Here is a 24,538-nt window from a genome sequence, read left to right as displayed (position 1 = left end):
CTCGTCTCTCAGATTCAAGTGATAACAGTCCTTTCGCTATCAGTTTGTGTGGAACTCCGGAATGCTCCGAGGATAAATTTTTCTGTTTCTAGTTGATAAATTTGTTGTGATTTAGGGGAGAGCTGTCGGACGCGCTGCTCATGGTGCCATTTCCGTGACGTCACTCTGTTTTTGTTCTTTTTTACCTTAATAGTGTTATTTTAAAATAAGCTATTTCTGTATCTTATTCTCATAGTCAAAGTTATGTGAACTCAAACACAACTAATACATATTGTCACCATCATCCTAACACCATGTGAAGATGCTTTCTTGAGAAGACATAGTCGGGGTTTTTAAGAATGGGAGGTCATAGGGCAGGAGAATGTGGGTCAAACTTTAGCTCCACCAACATTCTGTGATCTTTGGCAACTCAGACACCTCTCCAGTTGTAGACAATAACTAAATTTATTGGGCATCTACTATATGCTAGGTGCTGGGAGTACAAAAAAGGCATGTCAGATATGAACTGACTTCTGCTCTGTCCCAAGGATGGCATGAACATTGATCGTCTATTCATAAAGAAGTTGATGACCAACATCCCCTTAATGCTCGAGAGCAGCAGTTTTCACCTGGTGTGTTGAAGAGTCTTTATTTATTTATTTATTTATTTATAGCAATAATTGCGCCTCGGATAAACCTCATTGGCTACGATACTGCTACTGCGCAAAGCTGTTGTTGAAGAGTCTTTAAAACATGCAGCACCTGACTGCTTAGTCAGGGGCACTGACCTCCTTTCCCTTAGATGATCAAATAAAAAAAGTGAAAACAGCCAACACAACAATAGCAGTTTGGTGTGAATGAATCAAAATTCTACCTATTTTGTTGTTGTTGTTCAGTTCTGTAAAATACGTATTTTTTGGTGTGCCACAGAATTTTACTAATTAGTTTGAGTGCCATGAGGTGAGAAAGGTTGAAAATCACTGCTACAGAGGGATGTATCTATTGAGTCTTTAAAATCCCTGATTCACAAGTACCATCATGCGATTCCATCTGAAGTCGGGAGTGACAGAGCTGGGAGGTGTGACTGTGGTGAGTCTCGGTGCCTGTGCATGGTACAGTGGCCGCATTCACGCTTAGCAAAAACCTCATCCACAAACACTGAATGTGAAGTTGGTCCATGCCAACCAGACATCTTTGTAATGATCATAATACGAATGTTGGCAGCATGTATTGTATACCATGCACTATTCTCAGTATTTTACGTACGTTAACTCATTTAATGACATGAGGAAGAGACTCTAATTACTTACTTTATAAAAGAGGACAGGAAGGCATGCAGAGGTGGAGTAACTTGCCTGAGGTCTTTGTGGAGCAGGGATTTGAACCCGCTGTCAGGCTCCAGAGGGTGTGTGCCCCTAACCACTGCTACCCAAAAGCGATTGACCCATAGGTGTCTTTGCAGCCCGCTAGGTCGTGTCTGTCCCTGTCACTGAGTTCCTGACGAGCAACATACAGCCTGGCGCATAGTGAGCACTCACAAGCTCTTTGTCCGTTTAGTGAGTCAGCTAGCTACCTTTCACATGACTGGGAGAGTGAAGGGCAGGGATTCTGAGGATGTTTGGGGCGCACAGAAATAAAACAAGTCATGGGATGACCTGATCCCAGCTCTTGGTGGACCTTTTACCTTGTCTCACAGCAGCCTTGTGGGGATTAATTAGTTACTGTCAGCAGGCTGTTTGTGAGAGCAGAGTTCTAAGTCCAGCAGCAGCAGGCTGGCCTTCATGCACCAGCAGGGAGCATTTCGTGTGTGTGTTAGCGTTGCTTTTTCCTTCCAAATATGTAGCAGAGTGTGCTCCAGCCGGAGCAAAGTCATCACTGCTTCGTGCTCTTGTTTCAGATGAAAATTAGATCATCATCTTTAACATGATAAACTTCTACAAGAGTAGTTTTTCTACAGTGAACCCCTCTGCAAATGGTTGTTGGTTAAGTGACTTGGGGCATTGGGATGTGGGGTCCTTTTCTCCCCCTGCTGAAAGCTGGAGGGAGAATTTTGAATTCAATGGTATGTGCTCTTCTTGAGCTACAAGAACCACCTGAGAACACAGTTCTAAAATCATGTTACTCTTCTCGATGCTGAAAAATTGTGTTTGAGTTTCTTAAGATCACATGTATTTATGTATTACCTTCTAAAAGGAGAAAAAAATACATCTCTGTCTCTTGGATTGGGAAAAAAAATCTCTTGAATGTTTAAGAGGGGTGTGTGTGTGTGTGTGTGTGTGTTATTGTTTTGGTATGTGTTTCTTTCACACCTTGCAAAGTACCTTTACTGATCATGTAGTAAGCAGGAGAAGAATGTCTTTGTTAGAGTTCCAGGTCACTAATGTGGAGGACCTTCTCTCTGAGGAAATGTCCTCTGTCACTAGGGTTCAGTATATGTTTTGGGAAGCTGCCTTTGTGGGCTCACATGTCAGTGCTGGACACGTTTTCCTCCTGATATTGCCCCACTTATAGTATAACCCATGGATAATTATTGTACACAGAGAACTAATTAGATTTGGGCTTTACCTGAGGATGTAAAAAGTGTGTTCCCATCATACCTGAAAACCTAGTCTAAGTCATATAAAGATTGCGGTTGCTCTCTGCTAAGTGAGCCCAGACCGTGAAGCATCAAGAGGACAAGGGGTGCCTTTGTGGCATCCAGTTTGGGCCTTGGAGACGAGATCGGACGTGAAGGCAGGAGAGCAGGAAAAGAGGCCAGAGGGATTCACTGGAGATCAGAGCCACTGGGTGACTCTCCACTGCTATAGAAAGACGTCCTTCTCCAGGAATCGTTAAAATAGTACTTTTTAATTAACTGGTGGCAACCAAGGAGTGGGAGGCAGGGGCTTATCTTTTAACTTATCTATTCTTATTTTTGTACGAGGGAGTGTTGCAACATTTAAAAAAAATTCCCCAAATGTCCATTGTACCAGAATGAGGTGGCTCAGCCTCCTTTAACCTTGGAGCTGACCTGGAGCAGTGTGACCAGTACTCGAATTTTGGCAGTTTCTTATCTGTGGGCCCCAAATAGGGCTGTGTTCTTTTTGTACATATTTAATCTATGGCAGGAAAAAAACGACTGTTACCAGAGAGTCGTTATTAACCAGAGTTTGTTATGCCTTTAGAATGGCGGTTAGCAAGTATGAGAATTCTATGAGGGAAACAAAATAAGCCCAGATTTCTGGATTGTAAGAATGTGGCAGATCTTTCTCTCCAGCCAAGATTTAATCTGAAGTTATTTAAAGCTTTTCTTTTGATTGATTGATTGATTGATTGATTGGTTTTATTTATTATTTTTTAAATGTTTATTTCATTGATGTTAGAGAGAAAGAGAGAGACAGGAACATCGATCTGTTCCTGTGTGTGCCCTGACCAGGGATCAAACCGGCAGCCTCTGTGCTTCAGGAGGGTGCTCTAACCTCAGCCATCCGGCCAGGGCAATTGATTGATGCCAGAGAGACAGAGAAAGGAAGGGAGAGCGGGAGAGAAAGAGGCGTTCATTGGTTGTTCTACTTAGTTGTGTATCCATCGGTCACTTTGCTTATGTTCCCAGACTGGGGATCAAACCCTCAACTTGGGTAACGCTCTAACTGAGCTCACCAGCCAGGGCCGAAGTTATTTATTTAAATGCTGACATTTTAAAGGGATTCTGTTGTCAATTTACTTTCATAGCTGACAGTGTGCTAGTCCTTAGATGTTCTTTCCCTTACGGTCTTTATGACAGTGTTTCTATTTTAATGTTTCTGACCAAGGTGTGGTTATCTTCTTCCTCTCATTCCTGAGCCGATTTCCTCCAACCTAGAAAAAACTTTTTAAATTCAAGCAGTGTTGTGACTGCCAAGTTAAAAGGCCATTTAATTTTTTGTGTTATTGGCAGACAATCTGAAGAATGTCGCCATGCCTGCTTAACACAAGTTGACGGTTAAAGGGATGGATGTGTAGGAGAGAACAGAGAGTGAAGGGAAATTTCATCCTGACCTCTTGTCGCTGGTAAGGCCAGCTCAGGTGACTTATCCTTAGATGAACTGTGACAGTTCAAAATAAATTAATAAAACAGGATATGATGAGGAAGTTCAGCTAAATGGTAGGTAAATGTCTGCAATAAACATTTTGATTCATCTTCATAATGGTGAACATTTATGATGCAGTAAACATTTTTAAACCAAAAGCAATGTGACTTGACTATTTCTCAGGGAAGGGGGCTTTCAAAAGCAAACTGACTGCCTTAACAGCAAGGGAAACCGGGGTTCAACCCTGAAGATCTCTCTGCTCAGCGTTGGAGTCAGCAGATAGCCTAGTTGTGGGTTTAGGAAGTTAACTTTCTTTATTATAATAATTTTTTTAAAAAAAATCTTGATGTTCTTTGAAACAGATTTGCCTCAGACCCCAGTACTTTTCCTGTGCTGAGTGCCTTCTGGCTTTCTCCTGCTCCAGACAGAAACGGGCAAACGGTTAGCATCTGCGTTTTCATCCAGGCAGGTGACTTCATGAAGTCGCTCCCATCACAGCTCTCAGCTTCATCCTGAGAGTTGCGGTGGAACAACTTCCTGCGCCGTCTCTCCTTCACCCCTGCGACCTTCCACCCGGGTACCCTGCCCCGTGCTCTCGCCTTTCGTTGTCCCATCTGGGAGCCAAGGGAAAAGGTAGGGGGTGAGGGGCTGGTTAGCTGTAAAGCTTATTGTAGTGTCTTTTTTCCCCACAAGCCTCCAGCGAACTCTTTGATATTAGATCCCAGTGAACACGAATGCTTATTTACCCTCCCGCAGATGATTCACCTGGGCCCCCACTCCTGCAGAGAGCTAACGAATAGATTTTCCACACGAGCACTGGCTGTGCTCTTCGGGGCATCGGTTTCTGCCCCTTGTGTTCTGCTGCGTCAGTACTTCCAGGCTCTGTGTCTTTGCTCTGCTAGTTCCATTGTTTCTCTTGACTTGAGGCCCGAGGCTCACCTCAGTCCCGAAATGGTTCTGTGTTGGGGCAAGTTCCTGGCGCCTGTGCTGACACTTACTTCAGGTGGCAGCAGGCCAAACTCTCGCCCACATCCTCTTTTCCATTTTTATTTTTTAATTTCTCCATTGATTTGAGAGAGAGAGAGAGAGGGGAAGAGATGTACTTGCCCTTACGGGAGTTGAACCCGGGACCTCTCGCACGCCAGGTCAACACTTTATCTACTGAGCCACCAGGCTAGAGCCCACATCCTCTTTGAGTATAGTGTAAGTTATAAAGAATGACCCGCCCCAATAAATGTCTTTCCCTAGTGAGAGACTTAAAGTGAGGCACAATTATAAATATAACAGTTACATGTTACCAAAATATTTACTCCTGAATTTGATAGTGGGAAGTGACTTTTGAAAAATGAGCATAAAAGATGAATTCTTTAAAATCCATTCTAATTTACTTACCTGTCTCTGTTTTCTACCTTTACCCCATTTTTCATAGTCTTCATTTTCTGTGGATGACCTTTGAACTAGTAGTGAGTTAAGAGCTTTTGATACTGTTATGGTTGGAATATTTTTTTAATGGTTCTTGTTACTCCCTGCCCTGACCTGTAATGCTGGGAAGCCCCATCGGTGGCATGGGTGTCGGAGTGTCCTGTGTGAGATGGGGACGCCATGCTTGGCTTGCTGTCAGTGTGATCTGGTTCCTGGGAGGCGCTGGCCACGCCCTGTACCTGTCTGCATGTGGGGAACCAAGCAGATCAAAGAATGGCTTATTCTTTTGCTGCCTTTAGGACCAGAGCTCCTCTTCCATGGGCCCAGTGCCTGGGCTTGGTCCCTGCTAGTACAATTGTACAGAGCAGCTGTGTTCCCACTTGGCCCAGCTCGCCCAAGCTGCCTGTCGAGTGACCTGGGTTATTGAGAAGTGATGTCACTGGGCCACGTGCGGCTTGGAAGGTGGGGAACTGTAGCAGTCGGGCAGGCTGCAGCCCTGGCAGTGTGGTTGGACATCTTGTGCAAAGTGGGTCACGCTGTTCCCATGATTCCAGATCAACAGGCAGAGTAGCAGGGGTTGTGCAGGGCCCAGTGCCTCCCCGATTCCTTTGGAAAAGTACAGAAGAGTATGGTTCAGCCTGCAGGCCGCTCAGCAAGCACCAAGCTCACCCGGCGGGGCCGGCCCGCCCAGCTAGCGGTGAAGAATTCATTTGCTGACCCCTTTCGTGCTGTTCCTGCAGCCCAGCAGGGCGCAGCCGGGGAGGTGAGAAGGAAAAGGGCTGCAGCGGGGGGCGTGAGGGGGTGGCTGCCGTGAGAGCAGTTAAGGATTGGCACTCTTCCGTGCCCCCAGCCCGTCGGCCACATGCTCTCCACAGGTTGCGCTGTGACTGGTGCCTGAATGCAGACCACCTCTGAGCGAGGTCAGGTCCCCGGCAGGAAGAGGCCTCCCAAGTGGCTGCCAGTTCTCTGCCTCAGCCTGGCCCGTGGTCCGTGAGCATGCCAAGCAGCTCCGACCTTGGGACCCTTCCACTCACCTGTCCCTCTCACGGAACCGCCCTTTCTCATGATAGGTGGCTTGCGCTCTGCATTGGGGTCTCTGGCCTGTTGTCACCTTCTCAGGCTGGCCTTCTCTACCTTCCTTTGCCGAGGAAATCCGCTCTGGGATCCCACCCCCTTTGCCCTGCTTTGTTTCTTCCTGCCCCCAGTTCCGTCACCTAACGTTTTGTATGGGTGTGTTTCTACCCCAGCCTGGAGTCTCGGCTCCATCGGGACGTGGGGCCTCCATGCCTGGTGCATAGGAGGCGCTCGGCAGGTGTGTGGCGTGAGTGAGGAGATGAGTTTGTGGTGGACATGTGGCTAGCTAGACAGAAACATGGCACTGTGTGGAGGCCGTGCTGGAAGTGACCCTTTGGCGACGATGGCTCCTGGCAGTCTGTGTACACACAGCCAAGCTGCCTGAGAAGTTTGCAGTACACGACCGGTTGTAGGTGAGGTGGGGGGACAGTTTGGGGAAAACCTTGAACAGGACAGTCAGGCCCAGAACCAGGCCTGTGATTCATGGTCGGGACCCTGGTCAGGGGTCGGTGTTCTGGAGGCCACCTCTGGACAACGTCTTTTCCTTTTCCATAGACATTCAGGAATAACAAGCCACTGTCTGAAAATTATGGTTATTTCCCACATATGTCTTCTTATTTTATTTTAAAGATTTTATTTATTGATTTTATAGAGAGGAGGCAGGGAGGAATGAGAAGTATTGACTCAGTTGCTTCACTTTAGTTGTTCATTGATTATTTGTTATATGTGCCTTGACCAGGCAAACCCAGGGTTTTGAACCAGTGACCTCAGCTTTCCAGGTTGACATTCTATCCACTGTACCACCACAGGCCAGGCCACATCTGTGGTTTTGGGGTTTTTTTTTTTTGTATTTTTCTGAAGTTGGAAATGGGGAGGCAGACAGACTCCCTCATGCGCTCGACGGGATCCACCCGGCACGCCCACCAGGGGGCGACGCTCTGCCCATCTGGGGCGTTGCTCTGTTGCAACCAGAGCTATTCTAGCACCTGAGGCAGAGGCCACAGAGCCATCCTCAGCACCCGGGCCAACTTTGCTCCAGTGGAGCCTTGGCTGCAGGAGGGGAAGAGAGAGACAGAGAGGAAGGAGAGGGGGAGGGGTGGAGAAGCAGATGGGCACTTCTCCTGTGTGCCCTGGCCGGGAATCGAACCCAGCACTCCTGTATGCCAGGCTGACGCTTTACCACTGAGCCAACCGGCCAGGGCCTCACATCTGTGTTTTTAGAGAATGTTTTACTAGCTATTTTCTATGTTCCTGAGTCTGATTGGGAAAAGTTCTGCAAACCCAGCCCTGGCCGGTTGGCTCAGTAGATAGAGTGTCAGCCCAGTGTGTGGAAGTCCTGAGTTCGATTCCTGGTCAGGGCACACAAGAGAAGCGACCCTCTGCTTCTCTTCCTTTCCCTTTCTCTTTCTCCCCCTTCTCTCCCTCTTCCCCTCCCACAGCCAGCGTGTGGCTTGATGGGTCTGAGCTGAAGATGGCTTGGTTGATTCGAGGATTGGTCCCAGACAGGTTGCCGGGTGGATCTCAGTTAGGGCACATTTGGGAGTATGTGTCTCTATTTACCTTCCTCTCACTGAAAAAAAAAAAAGGTTCTGCAAACCTTAGAGAGGGATTCTCAAGCTGAGAAGAAATGCAGAGATGTGCTGTTGCTGACAAAGTGACCTCTCGTGTGTGCTTGTGTATAGACGTGTCCCATCAGAGAAGACTGTGCCTGCCAGCTTCCGTGTGGCCTCGATTCAAGATGGACTTAGACTTGGGTTATTCAGGACAGAGGGCTGGTAACAGAATTCTGCAGTATCTCCAAACACTAAATTCTGCGCTCTTTGGTAGCCTGCTGCTGGCTGGGTTCAGGACACTTGGGCTGAAATCTTACCATATGTTTAACCAAGCTGCTTTTCTGTTGCCTTGACGTTGCCTCATTTCTCGAATTCAGCTTTGTCCGGGTCATTGTCCTTGTAAGGATAGGTCATTGATTCCACTTTCGTACGAGCCTCACTTTATCTATGTCTGCTCATGTTCTTCCCTCCTCCCCCATCTCCATCCCACAGGTCTGTTCCTTACCATTTTTAAACATTTATTTCCCCATTTCCAGCTTTTCTGTATCCTCCTTACATGGAACCAGAACTGGTCACAGCTCTTGAAAGGCCTTAGTTAAAGTTATAATGCTTCCCTCGCTGCTTTTGTCAGGGACATTCCTGATGTCAGACTCCAGGGTACTACTCTTCGAACGTGATTTTTACAGCAAACTGGATTTTGTGTTTGGTTTATTTACTGCCTTTGGCTTCTCTCCCCATTGTGAAGGTCTAGTTCTAGGTGTCCAGCGAGGTGCCTTATTGTTTATTCCTGTTGGGCAATCTTTTGTACACAAGAGGACTTTGACATTTGTGTATTTAATTAGTAAGCTCGTGGCCGACCTGGGACACTGAGGTCCCAGGTTTGAAACCCTAAGGCCACTGTCCTAAAAGCAGGCGGGCACATCCGGCTTGAGTGCAAGCTCAGCAGCTTGAGTACAGGGTCTCTAGCTTGAGTGCAGGATCATTGACATTGTCCAAGTGTCACTGGCTTGAGCCCAGAAGTTGCTGGCTTGAAGCCTGAGTTTGCTGGATTGATCCAAAGGTTATTATCTTGAGCAAGGGGTCACTGGCTCGGCTTGAGCCCCACCCCCATCCTGGCACGTATGGCATGTATGAGAAGCAATCAGTGAACAATTAAAGCACTGCAACTACGAGTTGATGCTTCTGTCTCTCTGCCTGCCTGTCTCTCTCTCTCAATAATAATAATAATAATAATAATAACAACAACAACTAGTATGCCCATTTTAGCCTTGTCTCTCATGTTTAAGTAATGTCTCATACTAACAAGTTTCTCTCCCGTGAGGTGTTCTCAGCTCTTCCACCTTTGTTTCTGTCCCCCTAAGGGGTGTTAGGACTTCATATGGACATTGTGGGTTATCTCAACACCAGGGGCTCGCTGGTGGCATTTAGTGGACCAAGCCAGGGACAGAGTATCAGCAGTGCCCCTGCTGAGAAGATGGAGTTGAACCTGTGGAAACACGCAGTAAGACACCTATACTGAGGGCTACTGCATGCCAGGCACTGCACTACGGACACTATTTGACCTTCTTAACAATCTTAATATGCAATTTCTTTTCTGTTTCCCCCATTTACAGCTAGGAGGTTAAATAACGTCCCAAGTCACATTTCTAGTAAGTTGGAAAAATAAGTTTCAGCCCTGGCCGGATAGCACAGTTGGTTAGAGCATCGTCCTGAAGCACAGAGGTTGCCGGTTCGATTCCTGGTCAGGGCACATACAGGAGCAGTTTGTTCCTTTCTCTCCCCCCCCCCTTCCTCTTTCGCTAAAATCAATACAAATAAACGTTTAAAAAATTGGAAAAAAAAGTTTCAAACCCAAATTGTCTAATAAAGAGCCCTGCATTAAACCACGTAATTGCTTACCAGCCTGTTCCGCCTGCTCTCGGCTCCGCCAGGCTAACTCCCGGAGTTCTAGACGCATCAGTGAGCTGTACACACGCAAGTCACAGCAGCATCTAGATTCAGCTGTCTTGGAGGAAGAAGGTAAATCTGTCCGCTGGGGACAGATTTGTCCATCAGTAATTCTTCCCATAGTCGTGGCCTTTATGACCTCGTTCGTCCTTGAGCAGGGTTTTTATTTGCTTTTGATTGAGGTGCAGGGGACCCTGTACCCGCCATGTGCATGGCCTGCCTTTATCACAGATCAAGTTAAATTGTGTTAGAGCGACTCAGAGTTCACAAAAACATGACAGTTGTCTTGCAAAATTTGCATTTGCTAGATGATTTTCAGTAGATTATCATTTTTTTATAACTGCAGAATTTCTGACAGCCTTTAATAGATAAAGCATTTCTTATTTAAGGGTGGAATGAATCCTTTTTAAGAGGAATTCTGCTGCGGAAAGGTAAAGGTAAACAGGTTCTTCCTAAGATGTTCTAGGATTTTTGTGCCTGGAAGGTGTTCAGTCTGGGGAGGAATGTGGCATAGGGTAGGAATGATTTTAGGATACAGTATGCTAAAAAGCTGTTTAATTTTTAAATTTCAGAAGTAACCTAGCAGCCTGGCTGGGTAGCTATTAAGGGACAAAGGTGGTATGCTAATCCAAGTGCCTAATTGTTGGCACTTGGATGTGTGGTGGCTTCTTGGTTTCCAGACATGGGTTGAGAGAGAGAGAGTTCCCCTCCCTGAGTCCCCTCCAGGGCTGGACAGATGTCGGGGCCAGAACCTCGGGAGCTCCTGCTTTCGTTGTCATCTCTGCCTCACAGCTGGGCCGGATAGAGCCCGTTAGGTAATTTTATGAATTAGCCAAAGAATGCATAAGCTTCAGTGTGGCGAGCCAAGGAAGAGAAGTAGCGTTAAATGATTAACAGTTTTGTTAATAAAATTGATTCTTGCCTTTGTTCTTGGAAAGTCAATTATTTGTGGTTATTTCTGTAAGAGTAAGGACCAGGAAAGTTGAAAATGTATGCCTCCTAATGTTAATATAGAAAATCGAGTCAATATGTGTATGAAAAGATGCTTAACTCCCCTATAAATGTAAATCTTAAGTAGGGGGGAATTGTGAGGATTAATGACCTCTTAGAAGATGGAGTTAGATCTGTAACTATTGATATGATACTGTCCTCAAGATGTTTAGGTTAGTGAAAACAAGCAACTAATATACCTCAGGTTCTCCGATAACATCATTTCATTATAATGTTGATGAGATGCTGTAAGAGCTTTTTTAAAAAATATCAATTAACCTATGGTAAAATTGGTTTCATTTATAGCTTGTACAAGTTGCAGTTTGTACTGACAGCATTTAGTGAGGACTTACTATATGCACTTCTCAAGTATAATAATATTTTTTTAAGTTTAGTTTTTACTGTGACCGCCCCCACAATAAGAATATATTTTATATCACAGCTGAGTACCTCCTACTTAAAACTATGATACAATGACATGAAAGATTTATGAAACAATATCCATTCTTTCTCACTCTGATTATTATGATCAGTTTATTATTTTTAATACCAAGTTAACTTGGTCATCTACTAATACATGCTTTACGTCCACAACCCGCAATTATAAAAACGCCCATTTGGCATGACATCTTGTGTGCTCGAAAGAGAAGATTCTGGAAGTATACTCAATAAATCTTGCCATTAGGTTCCTTCTGACAGTGGGGCTTTAGAAATTGTGGTCAGAGGGAAGTGGTACAATTTTTTTTTTTTACCACCTCTTCTCATTTTTAATACTTGAATTTTTACTGGGGGGGTGACTGAAGTATTAAAAATAACAGTAAAGATAACAAGCAGAGAAAGCCATCTTCTCACCGTGGTGCTGCTGCTTCCGAGATGGCCCTTCCTGTCTCTGTTGTCTTAGCTCGGGCTCCGGCTCGGGCTCCTGCCCGGTGGGTCTTCTCCTGTCTGTCACCTCCCAGCCCAGGGCCACGCTTCTCCCGTGAGGTCTCAGCTTTGTGGAAGGAGTTTTCATGGAACTGAGAGCGAAAGTGTAGCCTGGCACTTCTAAAGTGAAGTCACGGGTTGTGTCTTTCCTTTTGATTTTCAAATTAGAACAAGCACATAGCTACTTTTCTGAGTCTATATATATATATATATATATATTTTAGCACAAGGAATTTAACCTTGTCCATAGCATATTCTTTGAAAAGAATTTGTTCTTGTTCTTTAATGAAAAAAATACTGTGTAAAAAGCATTTTGAGTAGAGATTAATCAGTGTCTTTTTTTCTTTATAGGTTTTAAAATGGAAAATTTTGATGCATCACTTAGTACCTATTTCAAGGCGTTGCTGGGCCCCCGAGGTAAGGTGGTTTTTGGCTAACTTCCCCTCCCTGCGCCCCCTGCCCTGTTATAGCTGCTTATAAATAAATGCTGCAGGAGATGCTAGAAAACATCAGCAATTTGTCCAGGTTAACGAGAGGCTTGGAGAAGCCCTCTGGTGGTCTTGGGAATGGTGCCGTGTCCCCTGGCTGTGGGAGCAGAGACCCAGCTGCTATGACCCTCGGCTTATTTCAGCTGAGATCAAATTTTGCTGTAAAGCTTGTAGCCTGGAAATGCCAGGACTTTGCCACTGTTACCTGGGTGTGTCTTCCTCAGTTCTTGTCTGTCTCCTGCTGAAACCGGCTTCCAGAATGCACTGCCACCCGAAGAGTTTAAATCTCCTCCCCTTGTACCATTTTTAGGGCTCGTTAGTGTCTTTTCATGTGTGTCAGCTCACCAAGTAAGTATGTACACTGGCACTCATTTCTTCAGTTCTCTTAATCTTCTGTATCTTCCAGGAAGTACAGCGGCTTCGTAACCTCAGTCTTGAATGTCTTCTAAAATGTCCCTCAATGTCTTACCTATAAAGAAGGAGCTCTTTGGGTTCACAGAAAGAATTCACAGAAAAACTGGAGTTTTAAAACAGATCTTTTGGCCTGACCTGTGGTGGCGCAGCGGATAAAGCATTGACCTGGAATGCTAAGGCGGCCAGTTCAAGGCCTTGGGCTTGCCCAGTCAAGGCACATGTGGGAAAGTTGATGCTTCCCACTCCTCCCTTGCCCCCCCCACTAAAAAAAATAAAAATAAAAATAAATCAATAAATAAAATATTTTAAAACAGATCTTTTGAAAGATTCTCAGTTCCACTTAACATTTTTAAAATGCAAAAGAAAGCAAAAAAGACTATTTGTATGGCAGAGAGGAAATCATGTGTGTGATACCGTTTGTGGTAACAGTGAGGATGTGGAGAAAGAGCCTAAATTAGTGTAACCTCTCGAGAGGGTAGTTGTGTCTTCTATTGAAATTAAAAGCACATGCCCTTTGACTCAGCTATTTGACTCCTAAGAATTTATCTTACAACTAATCTTGATCAGTTATGGAAAGATGTGTAAGGAGTTATAGTATTGCTTGTCAAAACAAAATAACCTAGGTGCCCATCAGTAGGGGACAGGTTAAATAGATCTGTGTATAGCCAGCGGGAAAGGACAAGTCAGATCCATCTGTATATGCTTGTGTTGGGACAGTGCTCCACTTCAGCTTTACAGGACCCAAGCATTCCATTTTAGGTGGCTGAAACTATAATAAAACTTACTAGCTTGCATTGCAAGATCGGGCGACTCCTAAGTTATTTCAGATGCTGTACGTTGTTAAGCAAGAATCCTTGTTCTTGTCATTTCCTACTTTGCATCCTCAGCACATCGGCAGCTCTGTCCTCAGAACAGGTCCCCCGACCTTTCATGGTTGCAGGACGGCTGCAGCAGCCCTGGGCAGCACGTCCAGAGGAGGAGAAAGAGATCTCGCTTGTATGGGTTTAAGAACAAGGAAACCCCTCCCTGGATCCTTTCACCAGCTGTCCTCTTCTCAAAGCTCAATGTCCATACTTGCTTCGCATGCCCACGTCTGAACCAGTCACCAGAGTGGGTTAGGATGACGAAGATTAGCTATAGATCCCTGAGGATTCCCCACCTGGGGCTGGGGTCAGCCACCCAGGAACTCCTAGTCATTGCGGAAGGAGGTTGGATCCTTGTTAAAATGGAAAGATGAAGTTCTGTTATAAAATTTAAAAAGCAAGGTGCAAACAGAGCTTTAAGTAAAGGTGTGCATTTATTGTGTTTGTAATACATAATGTACACACAAACATCTGATGTTAGCTGCTTAGTGGGAACTTGTTTTCTCAGAATTGACAGCTGAACAAAAGGTGTTAGGAACCCCTGGTGAGTAAGTTTCCTGGGACCATTCACTTCCCTGGAGGACTTCTGAGAACCGCCAGTGCAGCTGAACTGCCAGGAGAGAGGGTGGAAGCCATCTGCCTCTGAAGCCAAGGAGGAAAGCCGGGAAACCCTGGAGAATTTAAAGTGGCTCCCAGAAAGCCAGCTGAGGGCAGGTCCTCCCAGTAGACGCAGGCGCGTCCTACGAGGTCCGGGGAAAGCACTGGAGAGAATAGTAAGGTGGTCCAGCCAGGAGGTCAGAGAAGAGGCAAAGGCTGTCCCCACTAGCTGCTGTTTCTGACAGGATGCAGGGGGTGAGACATGCACGTGCCTGGGTTCCAGAGGAGGGGGCCTCGGAGAAGCCACAGGTTTTCCGGGCTCCTCTCCATAGCAGGGCGCGGAGGGTGTGGGCTCCGGAGGTGGCTTCCTGGGCGTCAGCCGGAGGAGGAAGTTCAATCTTGCAGTGAACAGATAACACCGAGGGGATCTGGCTGCCAGGGACTTGACTCCCATCGAGAAGAAGGTTGTCAGATTGCTGCTGGTGGCCACTTGGAACCAGTCTTCCTTTTCCTCCTCATTCCTGCCTTAAAAAAATGGGATGGGAGTGGGTGGAGGCTCTTCTGTACCAGTAGCTGCCTTGAATCCATGTAGGTCTTCTCCCTCAAGCTTCTGCTCACGTGCCTCCTTAATAGTCACTTGCTGATCGTTGCTGCTTCACCCTCACTTAGAAAATACTGTGCCCTTGCTGTTGACCATTGCGCTCACAGCACGTGCTGCCTGTCTAGCCAGGGACTGTTGTTAGCTGGCTGAATGGCACATTTGCTCTGAGTCTGCACATGCTGGGAGGACTTGCTGACACTTGACTGAAATGGAGCACTTCAGAGTTCAAAACGCCCATTTCTAGGGTTTCATTATCCCATGCATAATTTAACGAATCTCATTAATAAATCCAGTTAATGGAAAATTTAGCTTTCTCTTCTCAAAGATTTGTTGGTGTGGGTTTTTTAAATTACAGTATTATTTCACTTAGCAAAAAACCCTAAGTAATATATACATTGTTGTTCAGAACGTGTAACAAGGAGCTTCACCTTGTGTGATACAGTTTGGAAACTCCTGCTTCCTCTGGCTGCTTTGTTGGCATTAGGAATGTTAGGCTTAGGTAACTATCATAAAACCGCTGTTAGAAAAAAATTGTATTAATTTGAAAAATGTGACCATTTTTATCTACCTTATTAATCACTAAATATCATTCCTTTATTATTTTCCAGATACCAGAGTAAAAGGATGGTTCCTTCTGGACAATTACATACCCACGTTTATCTGCTCCGTCATATACTTACTAATTGTATGGCTGGGACCAAAGTACATGAAGAACAGGCAGCCGTTCTCTTGCCGAAGAGTTTTAGTGCTGTATAACCTGGGGCTCACGTTGCTGTCTCTGTACATGTTCTGTGAGGTAGGTCAGAGGTGAGCACGGGCTCCTCACTGAGCAGTGCTCGTGGCGCGCTCCTGATTCGAGTTCCTACATGAGGAAGGGTGGGGAGAGAACCGGGAGAGCAAGGACGTTGATGCACTTGGAGTATGTTTTAAGATTGATTTTACAAAATGCCAGAGTTGTTTGTACAAATTTGCCTCCTAGACTATCTAAAATAAGAGCCTTTGCTATTGATTCTCATGTTTCATATTATATTTAGAAGTAAGTATTTCAGAAATACTGTTATGCAAGCAAAATAGAGTGGAAAATGGCCCTGGCCGGTTGGCTCAGCGGTAGAGCGTCGGCCTAGCGTGCGGAGGACCCGGGTTCGATTCCCGGCCAGGGCACATAGGAGAAGCGCCCATTTGCTTCTCCACCCCTCCGCTGCGCCTTCCTCTCTGTCTCTCTCTTCCCCTCCCGCAGCCAAGGCTCCATTGGAGCAAAAAGATGGCCCGGGCGCTGGGGATGGCTCTGTGGCCTCTGCCCCAGGCGCTAGAGTGGCTCTGGTCGCAACATGGCGACGCCCAGGATGGGCAGAGCATCGCCCCCTGGTGGGCAGAGCGTCGCCCCTGGTGGGCGTGCCGGGTGGATCCCGGTCGGGCGCATGCGGGAGTCTGTCTGACTGTCTCTCCCTGTTTCCAGCTTCAGAAAAATGCAAAAAAAAAAAAAAGAAAAAAAAATAGAGTGGAAAATGAACAAAATGTGAAAAACATTTATTATTAAGCATTTAATAAATGGTTCTTTTTTGGGGGGGTAGGGAGGAAGGAAATGGGTGTTACTTGTGTTTGGTTATGTTTGTGGTAAGTCAGCCTCTCTATCTTGATCTGATAAATTGTAAACAGCTTTGCAATTTGACAAGTTATTTGTTAAAAGCTAAGCAGAGTATATACGAGATCTGTGTTTAAGGTTTGACTAGTCTGAGTATGTTCTGACCCATTTATTTCTTCCATATAGCTGGAATGTTGAAAACCATATCTGATGATCTCAAAGGCAAACAGAGCTGAAATAAAAATGAAAGACAAATCAGTAAATACTTTGTCCTTCCTGTTTTGTGAAGCATAGTAATATAGCCTTTAAAGCTAAGGGTGGTGGCAGCAGCCCTCCAGGGGTGAGCCAGTTTGTGTACATTTTTAGGGGAAGGGCTACACCTTTCAGGCTTACAACACAAAACTATTGTACGTCTCTGGGGTGAGAATTAAACCATACATAAAACGAACACTTTTCATTTGTTCATTTTTTAAATATTTATTTATTGTATTTTTTTGAAGTGAGAAGTGGGGAGGCAGTCAGATTCCTGCATGCACCTGACCGGGATCCACCTGGCATGCCCACCAGGGGGCGATGCTCTGCCCATCTGGGGCATTGCTCTGTTGTGGCTGGAGCCATTCTAGCACCTGAGGCAGAGGCCACGGAGCCATCCTCAGCACCCGGGCCAACTTTACTCCAATGGAGCCTCGGCTGCAGGAGGAGAAGAGAGAGAAAGAGAGAAAAGAGAGGGGGAAGGGTGGAGAAGCAAATGGGCGCTTCTCCTGTGTGCCCTGGCTGGGAATTAAACCTGGGACTTCCACACGTTAAATATTTTATTTATTGATCTTAGATAGAGGAGAGAAGGGAAAAGGGCAGGGGGAGAAGCAGAAGCATCAACTTGTAGTAGTTGCTTCTTGTATGTGCCTTGACCAAGCAAGCCCAGGGTTCTGAACTGGTGACCTCAGCGTTCCAGATCAGTGCTCTGTCTAATGCACCACCACTGGTTGGGCTAAAGTGAACACTTTTAAACAGCCCTATTTAAAGTTTTAACCTTTTATTGTGGCTTTAATTCTCAAAGAAATAGTAAAGGGGATATGGGAAGGAGGGAAAGGGGAGAAATCAATATGAATCTTAAAATTAGTGTTTAAAGAAAGAATAAATTCGCCATCAGCCTCAGGCCGTGATGCCTCCCTGTTTGCGTGTGGCTGTGTCTGAGAGTGGGTGTGAGTGTATAAGCTATGAAGACCATTGGTTTGGTCGTCAGAGGTATTGTAGCTGTGGGCGGTCTGTGTCTTGTTCTCGTGTGTTTCATAAGCCATGGTAAAGATTTTGTAACCACAACACTAGATGCTACTATTATTACCTTTGTGCTTAACACTCTATCCAATGCTTACAAATCTTTTTTTGCTTTTTTCTGTCCTATTCTAGAACGAAGGCAGTTTAATTAGCCTCCAGGATGGATATTGCAGGACTGGAGGCAGGGCCAGTGCCAGGAGGGACTCCTGGGCCCAGCACTGTTGCACCTCTGTGTGCTCACGGGACAGACTGCAGCAAGCTGTCAGGTTTTCAGAACTGTTTACTTTCCCGTAACTGATAGAGCTGTTTCCTTAAGAAAGCTTTTATAGAGTTTATTATTACACTAGCAGTAGTCTAGAGAAAAAATAAGATGAGTAAGTCATATAGAACGTAAGCGTCTGCCTTAAATATTGCTCTGACCCTGGATATCTAGCCGTACTCTGTAATTGAACCTCTCTTAAACAGACGTTTTCTCGGTGGAGAGAGGAGAGGAAGTGCTGTATAAATTGCAGCCTTGGGTGAAAGTGAGTTGGGGGGTTCTGAAAGCCTGGCAATAGGAAGTACAGATTTCTTCTGACAGCTTCGTGAGAACAGTAGAAGGCAGTGAGCAGTGCCTAAGCAGAGGAGGGGAATAACTATTCTCACTCACAGTTTAAAGTACATAGAAAAGTATGCCTTGGTCGGATAGCTTGGATGGTTGGCGCGCCGTCCCGGAGCGCGGAGGTTGATGGTTCCATCTCCTGTTGGGGCGTGTGCAGCATTGGATCGATGTTACTATCTCTCTCTCTCTCTCTCTCTTTCTTTCCCTTTCCCTTTCTCTCTTGCTAAAATCTATGAATAAATGTTTTCAAAAATAAAGTACATCGAGAAATAATAAATAAGGGGGCAGTAATTCATTAAATCAAGATTATAAACTCTAACCAGATCAGATATGCCTGAGTTTAAAATAAGCACTGGTACTCCAACTTAAATGATATTTATACTTGATTTTTTCCCCCTGACTTTTTTCCTGTACCTACGTAAACTCATCAGGAATACCATTATAACATATTATTTGTCAATCTTTTCATTTCATTTTAGCGACTGGTTTTTCTTTTCCTACTTGAGCATTTCTGTTCTGGTGACCACTAAAACGGGCATCGAGGAGGTGTGCCACAGCACAGGGGCATCGAGGAGGTGTGCCACAGCACAGGGGCATCGAGGAGGTGTACCACAGCACAGGGGCATCGAGGAGGTGTACCACAGCACAGGGGCATCGAGGAGGTGTACCACAGCACAGGGGCATCGAGGAGGTGTGCCACAGCACAGGGGCATCGAGGAGGTGTGCCACAGCACAGGGGCATCGAGGAGGTGTGCCACAGCACAGGGGCATCGAGGAGGTGTGCCACAGCACAGGGGCATCGAGGAGGTGTGCCACAGCACAGGGGCATCGAGGAGGTGTGCCACAGCACAGGGGCATCGAGGAGGTGTGCCACAGCACAGACCTGGGCTGCCACAGAGCCCAGTCCGGCCCCTTGTTTCAGAGAAATGTCCCAGGAGTTAGAGCTATTTGCCTGTGTCACACAAGCGGCATGGTCATGATTGTTAGTCTTCATTTACCCTCTTGCTTACTGACATATTTGGATCTGTAAAGAGGTTTTTTTTTTGTTTTTTTTTGTTTTTTTTTACAGAGACAGAGAAAGAGTTAGAGAGAGGGACAGACAGGAACGGAGAGATGAGAAGCATCAATCATTAGTTTTTTGTTGTGCGTTGCAACACCTTAGTTGTTCATTGATTGCTTTCTCATATGTGCCTTGACCGCGGGCCTTCAGCAGACTGAGTAATCCCTTGCTCGAGCCAGCAACCTTGGGTCCAAGCTGGTGAGCTTTGGCTCAAACCAGATGAGCCCTTGCTCAACCTGGCGACCTCGGGGTCTCGAACATGGGTCCTCTGCATCCCAGTTCGACGCTCTATCCACTGCGCCACCACCTGGTCAGGCTGGATCTGTAAAGAGTTTAAAAAATATTTAGTCATTGATATTTGTTTATTTAATCCTGTGACATGAATTCAAAGCTGCCTTTGCAAGTTCTAGGTTAAGACAAATAAAATTAATTGTCACTAAAGCAAAGAAGGGAGATCAAAAGGAAAGGGAAGGATCATGAAAACGTTAAAATTGCTGGATAAAAGAAAATAAATGACAGTTTCAAAATCAAGTAACTGAGTTGTAAATGTAGGAAGGGCGTAGACTTGTTCATAGTCTATGCACTTGGTAGGAAGAAAATTAAAGGAAGGGTCATGGCATTACTTTTAATTACAGTATGTCATGAACTTAGTGTTTATTTATAGCAGAAAGGTCATAGATCCCTGTTTAGAAGTCTATTTTAGCCTAACCAGAGAGTGGCGCAGTGGATAGAGCATTGTCCTGGGATGCTGAGGACCCAGGTTCGAAACCCCAAGGTTGCTGGTTTGAGTGCAGGCTCATCTGGCTTGAGCACTGGGTCACTGGCTTGGCTGGAGCCCCCTGGTCAAGGCATATACGAGAAAGCAATCAATGAACAACTAAGGTGCCACAACTATGAGTTGATGCTTCTCATCTCTCTTCCTTCCTGTCTGTCCCTCTTTCTGTCTCTTTTTCTCACTAAATTAAAAAAAAAAAAGTATATTTGAATAGTGGTATGTTTTAGATTAAAGTTATAGGACTTCAATGGCAAGCCTTTTAGCTTTTATTTGTTAAATTAGGTGTTGTCTAAGATTACAGTCAATGGTAAAGGCTCAGAAATAAAATTAAGTTATAGACAAGAAACAACTTAGTTTGCATTAGTCAGCTTTGTAAAACTTCTCTCATAGCAAACATAAAAATTTTGTGTTCCTTTCTACCCCCAGAGATTCAGGGCATATTTCATCTGAATAAATGCTTCACTTTTTAAAAAACTATCTACATGTCTTTCCCCTGTCCCCAAGCCCGAGATTGGGGGTCTTCACCTATGAAACTGTGGCTATTTCAAATTATGTAGTATATACCCAGGCTGGATTCAAGTTCCCCTTGACCTGCCCAGCAAGCCTCTGAGTCGCTTCTGCCTCCTTTGTTGTAACATGTCAGTATGGGTTCCCACTTAGGCAGCTGCTCTGTAATGATGGGGGACCATTTGGTATGTCTGCTCTCTCCTCTCTGCCTCTGGCCTCAGCGCTCTAAGCAGAGATGATCTAAGTGTTCAGTTTGTTGTTACAGCCCCAGACGGACCGTCCCTGTTGATCAGCCCGGTCCTGTGCCCTGGTCCTGGGACTGCTCAGTAGCTGCTGGGTCGGTATTGCATGGTCCACGTGGCTTTGAACCGAGAGAACTGCTGCTGACCTTTCTTGGGAGGTAACACTGAACTCTCTTAGCCTGCCCACATGCCCCGTCTCCTCAGCTCCTCCCTGCCCCCTCCAGCACAGGCCCCTCCATTCCTCAGTCCCCACCCGTAAACATTCCCTCCTCCTTTCTGACCTAGGCCCACCCGGTCTGATAACCTCCATCTCATTTCTGAGGACTGTACCCAAGGACCAGTCCCTCTGGGAAGTTGTGAGAGGACTGAGCCACAGAGCAGTGATGTCTCAGTGTAGAGCGCTTCCCCCTTCCCAGGGAACGCACTCTCCCATTAAGGAGGCCTGGTGGACGCGAGCTCTGGCGTCCTCTCACAGAGAGGTCCCTGGCTCACAGGACGACTGTCACTGCGCTGTTTCCTCCTTCTCTTCCCCCCAATTGGTATGGTCCACCAACTGTCCTGAACATTAGGATAGAAAAGAGCAAATGCCAGAACCACGGTTTTACTTTCTTTAACAAAAACAAATCACAGATTAAAACAAGAGTATTTTTTTGAGTGTTTATGTATGTTTATTCTCTTAATGCTCTCACCCACACACACATTTGGAACATTAGAAATGTAATTTCAAAACAATAATTGACAGCTAACTGGATAGATGGATCTGGATTGGCACAGATCCAAAACTTATTCCTTCTTTTGCTTTGTAATTTTCATATTAAATTGTAATTTTGGACCTACTTTAAAATATGGAAAATAAAATCACACAAATTATATTTATACACCTAACAAATAGGGAGACTTTCTTACTGATTTGAATTTTTTGTCTATAAAGAAAACATTACAAAATGCATTTAAAGTACAGCTCCTTGGATGTAACTTTCTTCTAAAGTTCATTTGCTTTTTCTCGATATATTTGTTTGCTTTCACTTCTTATGTGTGTGTGTATGTGTACATGACAATATACAGTACATACTGAGACACTTTCTAAAAGTTTACATAGAGGGTATGCTATTTATACTCCTTTTCAAATAACTTTTCTAGTCAATATTTTGAGATGAATCCATGTTGAATCTTAAGGCTTTAATTTACTAACAACTTCTCTGTGTTGTTTTAGTGTAAGGATTTCTTACGCCGTTTTATCTGTTGGATGGACGTACAGTTTTCCAATAACAGTTATGTTGATGTCTTTGGAGCTGTCTCCTTGTGCAAATGCGATTGTGTTTATTTTGTTTTGATCAGATATTCGTACAGAAATTGAATGGCTAAATCTGATGGTCTCTTGCCTTTTAGTGTGGAAATTTAAGCCATTTTCATTTAGCCTGTTATTTATTTATTTGAAATAATTTGTCTTTTTGTGTGTACATGTTTGTTTCTTTTTTTCCTGCTTTCTGTTGGATTTTTGTGTATGTTTTTTCACCTTACTCATTTAAAAGTTTCTCATTCTAAGTCGATTAGTTATCCATAAGTTTTTATGCATTTTTTACTAAGAAAAGTCTGATTATTTCTATTTTCCTGAATAACACAAGGACCTTAGAAGAGTTTGTCTCTGATTCTGCCTCCTCCATGTTATTCTTAGCAAGCGTTTAGCTCCACATTTCCCTAAGGTCCTGTGCAGTCGTCAGTATCACAATGTTTCCTGCGGTTTTTTTCCTCTCATTATTGATCTGTGAAATCCACTCTTTCCTTTGAGGTTCAGTTTTCTTCTTCTGAAGTAGTTCTTTGCTGTGAAGGATAAACTCTGTAAGTTTCTGATATCACTTTGTATGCTTGAATAATATTTTAGCAGGGTGTAGAATTCTAAATTAACCATTATTTTTCCTCAGCATCTTGAAGATTTATTCCAGAGAAGTATGCTACAGTCTCATTTCTGTTCATTTGTAGGTAACCTTTTTCTTTCCAGGTATTTTTAAATTGCATTTAAAATTTTTATTTACCTCATTCGGGGCTTGTGTGCCAGAAGTCTGAGAATTCATGTTTCATTAACCTGAGAAAGGACTCGGGCATCGTCTCCTTGACCCTGGCCTTTCTCCCTCCACCCCCACTGCCTCCAGAGCTCCTGTTAGACATGTCTTGGACATCCTCAGACTCACATATCTTTTCTTTTGTATTTTTTTGCAGCTTTATATCCCCTGCATTCTTCTCATTCACTCATACTTTCAGTTGTCTAATCTGTTTCATCCATTTATTTTTTGTTTCAGTGACTTTTATTTCTAAAAGTTCACTACTCGTTCTTTTTCTCATTCTATAATGATAGATTGTCTCCCCCACCCCCATGATATAGCTGTATGACAGTGCTCTCCAAACTTAACCATTCACTACATTGCTTTTAAAAATATCCTTTTAGCCTAACCAGACGGTAGAGTAATGGGTAGAGCATCAGACTGGAACACAAAGGACCCAGGTTCGAAATACCAGGGTCGCCGACTTGAGTGTGGGATCCTAGACATGACCCCATGATCACTGGCTAGAGCCCAAATGTCGCTGGCTTGAAGCCCAAGGTTGCCAGCTTGAGCAAGGGGTCCCTGGCTCTGCTGTAGCTCCCGGTCAAGGCACATATGAGAAAGCAATCAATGAATAACTAAGGTGCTGCAGTGAAAAATTGTTGTTTCTCGTTTCTCATTTCTCTCCCTTCCTGTCTGTCCATTCTTCTCTCTGTCTCTATCACAAATATATATATATATATATCTTTTAAAAGTTTTCTTCAGCTACATGTGGAAGTCATTCCACTGGGAATAAATATTAAATCTATGTCAAATTTCTTTACCTTTTAAAAACAAAAACAAAATGGTTTGTCGGGCATCCTGTGAAGCATACCAAACTAGCATTGGGGTCCTCTCCGGTGAACGTGCCTTCCCCAGATAAAAGGGAGATTTCAGAAGGACTTGAGTGGAAGCCAGCTTCCTCTGTTCAGAGTAACTTTGGAGGCAGAGCATCTCCCCTTGTAGTTAGGCACCAGTGATGTTGGAGGGTTTCTTGCTGTGATCCGTGTGGCATTTCTGTGTTTGTGGCAATAGTGGGGGAGGTTGGTTCCGCTTTTGTTCAATTCGCTGCATTGCCAGGACCAGACTTCAGTATTTTTGAAACTTCCTTTGAAGATTTCTGATGCTGCGTTATTGGGAAGATGAAAGAAACTGAGCATTTGATGGAATGAGGGTGTTGCTCTGCTTCCTCACCTCTGTTACTGCGGGGCGGTGCTGGGGCCCCCACACCCCCACAACCCCCACCCCCACCTGACAGGCAGTTCCTCCAGGGCTCAGGCTGAAGGACCGTAGAGCAGTTGCTTTGGAAACATTATATTCTAAGCTGTCTGGTTGTTTTTCTTGCCCTGCAGGCTCTCCTAAAATAAATATGTTATTGTGAGAAAATGAGATTTGGAAAAACACTTAAAAGGTCTTACAATTGATTATTGAGTTTTATAAAAAAAAAAAAGAAAGTTATTTTGTTTGCCAAAATACTTTGGAAAATATATTTACTATTCTGCTTTTTCCCATTTAAA

The 24,538-nt window shown here is 44.7% G+C and overlaps 1 protein-coding gene and 1 non-coding gene across 5 annotated transcripts in view; one reads left to right on the top strand and one right to left on the bottom strand.

The window, feature by feature from the left end:
• ELOVL5 (ELOVL fatty acid elongase 5) overlaps nt 1-24,538 on the top strand; it is a 97,902-nt gene that overhangs the window by 53,562 nt on the left and 19,802 nt on the right. For 2 of the 4 annotated variants that reach the window (XM_066252661.1, XM_066252657.1), the window contains exons 2-3: nt 12,290-12,355; nt 15,510-15,697. In XM_066252661.1, the coding sequence (XP_066108758.1) occupies nt 12,298-12,355; nt 15,510-15,697 (246 nt within the window). In that variant the 5' untranslated portion in view covers nt 12,290-12,297. Of the gene's footprint in view, nt 1-5,995; nt 6,214-10,700; nt 10,840-12,289; nt 12,356-15,509; nt 15,698-24,538 lie in introns of those variants that run through there. The other 2 variants (XM_066252669.1, XM_066252674.1) reach the window with 2 other exon arrangements.
• LOC136321543 (U4 spliceosomal RNA) lies at nt 563-710 on the bottom strand. Its single transcript, XR_010728699.1, has one exon. It is a non-coding gene; the product is annotated as a U4 spliceosomal RNA (small nuclear RNA).

This window comes from Saccopteryx bilineata, chromosome 1 (genome assembly GCF_036850765.1).
Source record: "Saccopteryx bilineata isolate mSacBil1 chromosome 1, mSacBil1_pri_phased_curated, whole genome shotgun sequence".
Classification (NCBI taxonomy): Eukaryota; Metazoa; Chordata; class Mammalia; order Chiroptera; family Emballonuridae; genus Saccopteryx; species Saccopteryx bilineata.
This window is presented reverse-complemented; position numbering and strand designations above follow the sequence as displayed.